General features: G+C 40.2%; 2 protein-coding genes across 3 annotated transcripts in view; one reads left to right on the top strand and one right to left on the bottom strand.

Moving 5' to 3' along the window:
• Positions 1 to 973: 973 nt before the first annotated feature.
• ddx1 (DEAD (Asp-Glu-Ala-Asp) box helicase 1) lies at positions 974 to 10348 on the bottom strand. The gene is made up of 26 exons (XM_080048076.1): positions 10294 to 10348; positions 10121 to 10172; positions 9944 to 10011; positions 9831 to 9856; positions 9610 to 9706; positions 9403 to 9450; positions 9227 to 9310; positions 8998 to 9081; positions 8811 to 8887; positions 8624 to 8696; positions 8439 to 8515; positions 8231 to 8345; positions 7799 to 7937; positions 7137 to 7197; positions 6902 to 7000; positions 6647 to 6736; positions 6229 to 6417; positions 5324 to 5375; positions 4975 to 5121; positions 4755 to 4846; positions 3093 to 3165; positions 2929 to 3001; positions 2665 to 2707; positions 2466 to 2561; positions 1955 to 2075; positions 974 to 1668 (listed from the first exon to the last, which is right to left on the bottom strand). The coding sequence occupies exons 1-26, from the start codon at positions 10307 to 10309 to the stop codon at positions 1538 to 1540; spliced, it is 2223 nt and encodes a 740-aa protein (XP_079904202.1). The 5' UTR covers positions 10310 to 10348; the 3' UTR covers positions 974 to 1537.
• A 266-nt stretch (positions 10349 to 10614) lies between these two features.
• nbas (NBAS subunit of NRZ tethering complex) overlaps positions 10615 to 11075 on the top strand; it is a 153337-nt gene continuing 152876 nt past the window's right edge. For both annotated transcript variants that reach the window (XM_080047550.1, XM_080047551.1), the window contains exon 1: positions 10615 to 10714. In XM_080047550.1, coding sequence (XP_079903676.1) covers positions 10622 to 10714 — 93 coding nt within the window. In that variant the 5' untranslated portion in view covers positions 10615 to 10621. The remainder of the gene's footprint in view (positions 10715 to 11075) is intronic.

Genomic DNA, 11075 nt, shown 5'->3' with positions numbered 1-11075 from the left:
TTAGGGGTGTACTCACTTTTGTTGCCAACAGTTTAGACATTAATGGCTGTGTGTCGAGTTATTTTGAGGGGACAGTAAATTTACACTGTTATACAAGCTGTACACTGACTACTTAACATTGTATCAAAGTGTCATTTATTCAGTGTTGTCGCATGGAAAGATATAATGAAATATTTGAAGAAATGTTAGGGGTGTACTCACTTTTGTGAGATACTGTATCTGACACTACAGTTGTGTGGTCAACACATTGAAGCCCGGCTCTTCCTTTCTCTCCTGACTTTGACTTCACATCTACATCCAAACATATCTCCTGACAAATACGTTTCCTTTTCTCGAATAAATTGTTTTTGATTATCTGACACTTATAATATGCCTTAGCAGCGGGGCTTTTCAGGCTTTGTTTCCAATGCCAGCTGTTTGGATTGTGTCCTTCCTTTTCCATTTCTGCATGGCAGATGCCTCCTTCAAATTTGCTTACATGTCCTGATTGTCTAAAGATGGCTGAAGAACAAACTTGCATATCAATGTTGAAGTTGTATTTAAGGACCTCATTCAAATTTTTACTTTTTGTTCCAACAGAACCTTTTGGTGAATTAATCCACTTCCTCATAACACACGTCCAGTTTGTGTTTATCTCTTGGCTGGATTTTTTCCACACACAAGTTCAAACTTATTTCCTTGCAGCAAAGGTAACTGTCCATCATTGTCTCCTCTGTTGTTAAGAAGGTCATAAGAGGAAGTATCCTTTGCCAGATTTTGTGCTGTGCAGTTTTCAGTCATGGTCTGTGGAGGAGTTGAATGCTGATGTCTTCATAGCATAAAGATAATATCCAGTGTGTTCATTACAGCCTTCTACACTCCCCAGGCATTAAAATACTAAATGAATGAAACTGAGAAACAGCCATTTATAATTGACAGATTTTTTTCCTCCTTTCTAAAGAATAAATATAAGACCGTGAACCCAAACTGAGAAAGCTACTAGTTTATTTCAGAAAATAAACATCAAGCAACTTAAAAACATTTGACATTGTAGCCCATTACGCCACAGGGAAACTTAAATATTTAATTAAACCATATCAACACGGGAAAAAAAACTAAGACACAAACACAAAGTCTAACACGTTAGGCTTTGCATTAAATGTTACAGATTATGTTCTGCATTATTCGTGCAGGCTGTGCGCTGAAAGCCTTTTAGCTCAGATGGAGTTTTCCTTTAAAATAAGGCCAACATGCTGAAGGCTGACAAGCTTTCAGCTCCAAAAGTACTTAAATGCTAAATCAAACATCTGGATGAGAATTTTACAGGATTGAACAAACAATTTGAGTCTGGTGACACCTAGTGAAATATATTGGCGTATTGACACCTTTAAGTTTACATTTCATGTAAGTCAATTATGAATCCCGTTTTAAGTTAGAAGTTGGTCTAGGCGGGGGGACAAAACCCTCCTGTAGTTGCAGCATGTGACATTTTTCCTGTTGTTCTTTATTCTACATCAGCAGGCAACAGTTTTGTGCTAGTATTCTGGGGGTGATGTGCTCAGAAGGCTCTGAAGGGCTGGTTGGTCAAGTAGCCCAGGTGGAGGAAGGAACTTTGGGCTTCTCTCTCGAGGTTCGCCAGCTCAGCAACGGTTGGGGCCAGAATGTCCACGTGACCTTTGTAGTTACCACCTAGACAAGATTAACAGGGTTGGCTGGTGATCTTACCAAAATACACAGTGAATATAATACATCTGTGTATGTCAAGCTCCCAGCCTTGTATGGCTATGCACTTTAAAATTTAGTATGGCCCTTGAAAGATGTTGTAAAAACCAAAATGGCCCTTGATAGGAAAAAGGTTCCCCAACCCTGCTATGAAGCCTCAATAATTGTATTCCTCAAGCCATATTATACTAGTGTGGCTAAAAAAAAGAAACACTTAGCATACTAGTCCTTAGTCACTCTATGGAACACATACCTCCCAATTTCTTGCGCTGACCATACGTGACCTTTCCATCAAAGTCATCCAGAGGTATTTTGATGTCCGGCTCACACTGGGTGATGGTGCACTTTAGATGCTCCTCTATGTCTGACAGGAGCTGTGTTCAGGAGAAAAGGTGTATAAAAAAAAGACAGGAAAACTTGAGAATGTACATTGTCCCAGCGTTCCAAATCCGAAATGTACTTATTTATTTCATCATAACAATGCGCCTAGATCTTGCCTCTTGCTTTTATATCTGTCGCATCCCCGGTTGTTTTCATACGGCGCGCACTGGATTGTGTGTCAGAATCGCCAAAATAGCATGCTGTTTTCAACCCTAAAAATCTCGGCCGGATGTAGTAGACATCCGGGTACTTTTAAGCATACTAAAATCAGACCACAAGAATTGGGACACCCTAAATCTTTTTTCTGCCATGCTAGATAGCAGAACGTATGGGCATTGGAACACAGGGTGTGTAATGTTGTGCAGAATTCTGCCCACATTCACCTCTTTCTCGTTGTACCAGATGGTGCAACCCCCTTCCTCCTTCAGCCGTGTGTTGTTGCAGCCGCGGCCTCGGTTTGCACAGACATGGTACCACACCTGCACATATTTAAAAAAAAATGTTTTGCTTCAACCTTTTTTAACTAACTATATGCAATTTATTATCAGGAAGTTATTGGTATTCAATTATTATGCACCCTACCTTCTCCTTCTCCATAGCAACCAGGGAGATGGCCAGTCCCATTCTGCAAGTTAAAAAAATTAAGGACATGATTTTAATCAGTCAATGTAATCATCATGTATTACCATTTAGTTAAACATTCTAAAAAGGTACAGTATATTGTGTGAACATTACAAGTTGGAATGAAGATTTATTCCACACATTAATTATGACTTTGAAAACATGATCAAATGATACCATATAAGATAACGATTCACACTCAGAATTATGTAAGTCAGCGCTTACCTCTCGGCTCTTCCGACTCTGCCAATACGATGGACGTAGTTCTGCTTCTCATCTGGCAGGGTGACGTTTATCACTGAAAAAAAAAAAACATTGTTAAAAAAAAAAAAAGACATCAGAAAAGGAATGCGGGAATGTTTTCATAATGAAAATCTACTTGTCTTTACCGAAAGGAACTCCGTGGATGTCGATTCCTCTGGCAGCTACGTCTGTGCAGATCAGGAGTCTCACTTCTTTTTTCTGAAAACACGAGAATATAATTGAAATTTATATAGGGCTTTTCCAAATGCTCAAAGATGCTTCACAATAGCAGCTAAATCATACGAGAAAAAAAAAAAAAAAAAAAAAAAAGTTTAACGGTTAAAAGCAAGGGTGAAAAGGTGTGTTTTCTTTCAAAGGTTTTTTTATTCACCAAAAAAAAATTTGCAAAGCAAATACAATACAATGATTAATTTCCCCCCCCCCGAACACACCCCTCCCACATCTCACCCCCACCCACAACCAATCCTGCAGCACACAAAAAAAACAAAAAAAAACAAAAAAAAAACAAAAAAAAAAAAAAACAATACACAATGTTAGAAAATTACACAGACGAAATACACGCTACAAAAAACAAAAATAAACAATCGATGAAAAAATTAAATAAATAAATAAAAAAAGAGGGGAGGGGGTAGCTACTCCTGTATTATTGTAGTTGGTTTATCAAAATAATTTATGAAGGGGCGCCAAATTTTGTCAAATTTAATCTCGGATCCCTGGGTAGTATAACGTATTTTCTCTAGATTCATACATGACATAATGTCTTTAATCCAGTGTGAGTGGGAAGGAGGAGCAGGATCTTTCCACTTGAGTAATATAGCCCTACGAGCAAGTAGCGAGGTGAAGGCCAGTACCTTCAGCTTCACTTTAGGTAAGCCCGGATTTGGAGCAATGCCAAAAATTGCAGTAAAAGGGTTCGGCTCTATTTGATACTGCAGTACTTCAGAAATTGTTTGAAAAACTGATGTCCAGAACTCAGTCAAGGTGGGACACAACCAGTACATGTGAAAGAGTGATGCCGGTGCGTTCTTACAGCTATCACAGGTCGGGTCTACATCGGGGAACATACGAGCTAATTTAGTTTTAGACATGTGGATACGATGTACTACTTTAAATTGCTCAAGAGCATGTCGGGCGCACATGGAGGTAGAATGTATCTGATCCAGGACTGAATCCCACATGTGATCTGTGAAGGCAGAACCAAGGTCCTGCTCCCACAGAGTTCTTATAGCTGCTAATGAGGGGCTATGCAACTTCGAAATAAGGTTGAAAAACACAGAAATTGAGCCTTTTAATGTGGGGTTTACAGAAAAAAACAAATCGATATGATTGGCTGGCGGTTTGTGAGGGAATTGGGGAATTAACTTCTGCGTAAAATTCCTGATTTGCAGATATCGGAAAAAATGTGTCTTTTCTGTACCAACATTTTTTGTCAATTGAGAAAAACTAACAAATAGATCATTAATAAATAAATCACCGATGCATTTTAAGCCTTTTTTATGCCAGATCTTGAATGCACCATCCACAGTCGAGGGAGTAAACAAATGATTAGCTGCAATTGGACTGAAAAGTGAAAAATTCTGCATTCCAAAATTCTTCCTAAATTGGGTCCAAATTCGAAGGGAGTGTTTAATCACGGGACTACTGTTGGGAATCGCCGAAGAGAGTGGAAGTGCGGCGCTTAAGAGGGCAGATAGAGACAGAGACAAAAGGTGTGTTTTGAGGGATGTTTTGAAGATGGAAAGAGTGTTGGAATTGCAGATGTGGTTGTCCTTTTTTTTATATTTTACCTTAAAGCGATCCAGGTTACCTTTCCGCTCTTGGGGCTTACGATCGCCATGGAGGCAAACGCAGGACAACTGGTGGCTTTTACTGTCTGGACCTTAAGAGAGGCGACCAACACCAAAGAAGGGAAACGTTATTATTACATCCTAAAAATAATGCCAAGTGGGAGGTTCCCCACTGTTAAAACGTCTGTGCAGTGATGGCTGAAAAGAAAGGCCCTCCTACCTCCTCCCTGCTGAATGAAGTACTGCTCCATGTTGTCACAGTCGATCTTGGTGCGGCAGAAGACGATGGCCTGGTCCATCTTGTGCTCTTTGATGGCCCTCACTGTGTACTCGCCTTTCAGCACCTTGATGGCTTCAGACCACATCTCTAAAAACGCACAGTAACATTTTGTCAGGGACTATCCGTGGAAGACAAATGACAATAGAACATGTGTGTTGTTGTGTATGTACTGTACATCGATGGGAGATTGTAAAAAAACAAACAAATTGAAACAGCCCTTAAATGACCAAAGCATACTAAAAGGATAAAAACAGATGCTCCCAAAACTGTGTTACCTCTCAGCTCTTACCTGCAGAATTGGCTCCTGGTCTGGTGTTATCTTTGGCATGGACTTCATCAGTCTATCCAGAGGTAAACAGATCATGATGGGAGAAAAAAAAAACATTATTCTAATGTAAACCAAAATAAATGCATACTACATCGGGCCGAGAAGTGTGGAAGCATTCTTTCTGGGTGATTCTGACCCACAATCCAATGCGCACCGGAAGTGACGTCCCATCGACAGAGAATAGAATAGAATAGAATAGCCTTTATTGTCATTGTATGTTGTACAATGAAATTTGAGTGCCACTCCTCTGGTGCAATCAGCATGCAATATAAATATAAATAAACATTTTAGAACAGAAGATAAGGAAATGTTGTTAAGCTATATACAAAAAAGAGACTATATTTATATATCTATCCTATTTAAATTGTAACTATATAAAGAAAGAAGCAACTGCTTGAAAACAACCAGCGTTGGGACGGATATATAATCAAGAGGCAAGTTCAAGGCGGGAAATTATGATGATATAAATAAGTAAAAATATATCCCAATTGTGGGCCTCCTGCATGCTAACTCTCTTAAATAAAGATGTGACTCACATAGGCATTTTTTTATATGTATAAAGCCCTGACCCGTAAGCTACCTGTACCTGTTTTAATTAGGCAATATTGTACTTTCACCCATTTCATTTTAATTGCAGCCATTCTACATCGCTGCCTACATTTTTTAATTGTTTTGTGTCTTTATCATCTTGTTGTGTATTTGATGTAATTGCATCATATATTGTGTATGTATTGTTGTTTTTGCTTTGCATTTGTTTGACTCGACATCATTGTAAATGAGGGTCAGCCCTCAATTGATCTCTTGAGTATAAATATAATATATATAATATAGAAAAAGAAAAAAAGAGTATGCAATTTGGAACCCACCCGGACATGGTTCTTGCCCAGTCGCTCCCAGCTGCGGTCGTTCTTGGGGTTGACGGGCACTACAACATGGTGGACCGTCTCGGGCACAGAGTCCTCCCCCTTCAGGTCCACCCACGTGGGGAAGTGCATGATCCGCTCAGACAACTTCTTGACGTCAAACGAGTGCAGCGTGGCAGAACAAACAATCACCTGGCAGAGATAGACGCAGACACATGGAAATCAGCTTCGGATATGTGTAAAAATGTGCATTTTATTTAGCCAAACAATGACAGAAATTATTTGGAACCATGGACATAACTTTGTTAATCAACAACTGAAGTACTAAAGCGCAATAACACGTTTTTTCTTATTAGCTACATGTGTCATCCGTCATTACAATGTTTATACTATCACAAATGCAACTTATCCAAAGTGTTACCTGCAGCCGCTTTCCATCAGAGGTGACCTGAGGGATCTGGTTGTGAATCCTGTTGATAAAGTCTGTGTAGCCTGCGGACAGAAGGCCATCCTGAGGGACACAGAAAAGCAGACCAATGTTAAGTGACTTCAGGGATTGTTATTCTATATAAAATCAACCTTTAAAAAATGGTATTCATAAAGGGACAAAATAAATCAATGCTTCTGGCGTTAACTTATTTAAATTTTAACAATAAGTTAGATGTGTTGAACATACACACTCATCCAGGACCAGAAAGCGGACTTGTGAAAGACTGAGTTTCCCGGTGGATATGAGGTCGTCCAGTCTGCCGGGTGTCCCCACAACAATGTCCACCTGGTTTAAAGACAAACAGGACAGGGGGAAGTAGGCAAATGAGGGAAATTATGTGTATTTTTGGGTTAAAACTTTCAACTGTGTGTTCAAAAGGAAGCTTTAATAAAAGTGTGTTTTGAGAAATGACGTCACTTACCCCCTGTTCCAGAGCAACCAGCTGCTCTTTGGCTGCCACACCACCCATCACCAGCAGCTCCCTGTAATGACACATAGACAAATGACTATACAATATATACTGATGTCAACATTTATAATGGATCAACGGCTCCATCTGCAGGTGAAAAATAGAAATGACAGCTATAAAGGCAAAATGCAGGGCAAGTCCTCAATAACAGGTAAAATATAGAATATACATAATATGCTGCAGAAATTATTATTTGGATTGTTCTCTGTATCACTGGTTTTCAGTAGTACCAAAGCTTGCATTTCCTGATAAATTCATTTTATTAAAAACATTTTTTAAATGGCATTTGTGCACACTGATGTTTAAATGGTAAATGGACTCCACTTATATAGCGTTTTTCCCCGCGTTTTTCACAGACTCAAAGCGCTTTATCTTGTTTTGTACACATTCACCCAATCACACCCAATCATACACCAATAGCAGCGGCTACCACGCAGGGTGCAAGCTAACTATCGGGAGTAATTCAGGGTTCAATGTCTTGCCTAAGGACACTTCGACATGTGGCGGGGGATCAAACCTCCGACTGTGCACTCCAGAGGCGACCTCCCTGCCTACTTCGCCACTGCCGCCCCAGTTTACACTGCCTATCCGTTTACAGCTCTGGATAGCCATACCTGAGTTTGGGGTTATCCACGTATTTCTGAAAATTTTTGACGACGTTGAGCGTCTGTTCAGCCAGTTCTTTAGACGGCTCGATGATCAGAGCTTTGGGCGCGTTGGACGCTGCCTTCGCCTGACTCACTTTGGCGCTGCCTGCACACAAGAACAGAGCAGAGAGAGTTATTCAATGGAATGCACCAGCGACATTGTGATGTATTCTAGGGTGTATTTAAAAAAAATGTGGCAGTTGTGTTTAAATGTCTAACAAAAGAAGGCTTTTATTTTGAAAGAAACAATGTATGATCTAACCCTGAACATCAAATTATCTCTGTCATCATGTCCGTTTAATTTTAATTTTTTAATAGTCTCTTCAGTATATTTTATGAATATATCAATCAATAATAGATAATTCCTCTGGCACATGAAATGAGGTTGCATCCACACACCTGTATGAGAAGATCTGACTGTGTGAGCCTCTGGCGCCTGGTCCAGGGCAACAAAGCCACTCTTAGGGGGATTTTTTAATTCTTCTCCTCCAAAGTTGAACTTCAGCTCTGCGTTCTGCCAGACAGGTGAAAAGAAAAAGAGCAGTTTGTATGGTCCAATACTAACGCCTGTTGTTTCACCCCCCCTCCCTATCTTTTAATGCAATACCTTGAGCACACAGGAGGCAAAGAAGGGCTGATTCTTCAAATGTTGAGGGATCTCGAAAGCCAAACCCAGGTCAGTACCTGGAAGGAGGACATTGAGAAAGAAAAAGGGGCAAGATGCATTAGCCAGAACGTCAATTACCACCAACTCCAGGTGTTTTACAAAACCATCGTAATAAGAATCAGCACCATTTTTAGAGAAGGAAATCTGGCCCATGTCTTGATCCAAGTAGCATCCAATGGTGTCGTGCATGGTAAACTCCTGTGACAAAGGAACAAAGACAAAGAGAAAACAGGTTTGGAAATTGAAAAAAATTAATTGTTTACATATCTTAATAATAACGTGGTATTTTTATTTATTTATTTTAAGCGTCACCTCTCCATAGCTGTCAAACTGCTTGTTGTTGGATTTCTTTCCAGTCCCACCAAAACCAAAACCATACTTATCAGTTCCTGGCATGAGAAAAACATTTTTTTGTTAGGGATTGGATTATTGTTTTAGTGAGACGATTTATTTCAGCTGTTGAAAAGGAGATGGTGAAAAAGAGTAGAGGAGAGCATACCTAAGTCCAGGGCTGCCTGACTGGTGGACCAGCCAATGCGACACAGACCCTGGTCATGGCAGCTCACTTCAAAGTAGTACTTCCCTGGACACAGAAAGACATGGAAAGAGCAAGCGGTTAGTCAATGACAGATATATGGACACATGTTGTCTTGAAAACCCCTATTTGTCTTGTTTTATATCTCAAATCATTTTTTTTTTAAACAAAACTGATTGTGTGCACTACGTACCTTTGGTGACGCCTTTTGTGGAGCGACAGCCGTGCCATTCTTTAAACTCCCTGCTCTGGCAGCACAGTCCATCTGGACCGATTGCTGAGCGGGTAAAAAACAAAAAGTGACAATGAGGAGCGGGGACAAAGGGAAAATATATGTCTTATGTGACATTCTATGTTTATTTTTCTCACCAAAGGCATTGCTGCGGTCATAAGGATTCATCTGCCAATTGTTGAAAACTGAGCAAAAGAAACACAAAAGGTTAAATATTTGCAGAGTACATTCCACCGCTTTTAGATGAAATTTATCAGACCAGAGAGTTCTGCATGCCGAGAACACATTTTAGCGGGCCAACAGACCACAACCAATTTAACTCATTAATATCAAAGTGCTCTCACTAGCTCCACCAGTCTTGACCGAGGCTCTGCCCGTCTTGCCCTCCAGCTGATCTTTTATGGTCTCATACACAATCTGGATGACTGGGATACTGAAGGCCTGGGAACAACAAGTATTACTTTAGCTTTCTTTATATTTTTTTCTCAATTGCTATTTGACCTGATGTTTCAAAGCTTAATGAAGAGTTAAGGCAAAACTGCCAAAAAGCTGTATTAGTACTTACACCCGTTTTACCGCTACCAGTTTCTGCTGCCTAAAAATAGAATAAGAACATTAGATGTAAACCTTGCAGTGTGCAAACATGTGTCAGAGACAAACACAGACAAAGAGGTGGACTTGCCATAAGCACGTCTCCTCCACCAAGAATGAGGGGAATGGACTCTGCCTGGATGTCTGTGGGCAGCCTGAAATCCAATGAATGACATAAATCAATTAGGTGACAGCAATCAAGAAGAAGTAAGAATAGGTAACTAAGGGCAGCTATCACAACATTAGGCATGATTTAGCACTTACAGCCAGTCCATCTCCTCAACAGCCTGCGCGATTTCAGGCATAACCCCCATTTCTGTTGTACACAAGACATACTTAATTATTCAGTCCTCTATAAGGTGCCTATGAAAGCGTTTGGTGTGGAAGTTAAATACGTGTGTCATGTCATCATAAAGAAGTTGATAAAATATTCTTACCAGAAAACGCTGCCATTATTGCTATTAGGAGTGCGACTTAACCGGATGTAACGTGTTCGGAATTTCGACTCGGTGCAACTCGTGTAACGGACCGGCTTTATGTCATTGGTTCCGGGTTGTGAACTAGCTTCTTAAAATAACGTTTTTATTTCACAACACACTTCAAACTACAAACAGGCCTGATTATATGTTGTTATCACACGATAGTCAGAAAAAAACTCAAGCTATGACAATTTCCTGAGCGGCCACAGTTTCCAAACGCGGTTTCCGGATACATTTTGTCCTGCGCTATTCGCCGTAGACTTTTTGACAGCTGGCTCGAGTAAATATGGCAGAAGAAAGCCTTACTGAAGGCGAGGATGAAAACATTTTGTACGACTTACTTGTCATTACTGAATGGCCGCCAGAAACAGACACTCAGGTCAGTGAGTCTCCCACCTTGGCTCGTTTCAGTCTGGCGCGTGGGTCTTTACTTTATCATATTCGTAAATTATGTCCCGCGAAAATCAACTATCAGTTGCATGGGGTCAGCCACTCATAGCCACGTAGCACAAACAAACGGATGCACTGCAAGCTAAATCCTCATATTCTCACATCACAATGACAGGCATATAGTCTACTTTACATTTTTTCAGCATAACCACAAAATGGGACGTTAAGTTCCTCTTATAAGGCAATATTCATGTTTTGCTCCCATTATTTAGCTAGCCCAAAAGTATGTGTCCGCTAGACTGACGCAGCCATAGGCTACGCTTTTTAAGTTACCATAGCAATAGGAAGAC

This window comes from Ammodytes marinus (assembly GCF_949987685.1).
Source record: "Ammodytes marinus genome assembly, chromosome: 19".
NCBI classification, from domain to species: domain Eukaryota; kingdom Metazoa; phylum Chordata; class Actinopteri; order Uranoscopiformes; family Ammodytidae; genus Ammodytes; species Ammodytes marinus.
The sequence above is the reverse complement of the archived record's forward strand: the minus strand, read 5'-3'. Positions and strand labels throughout refer to the sequence as shown.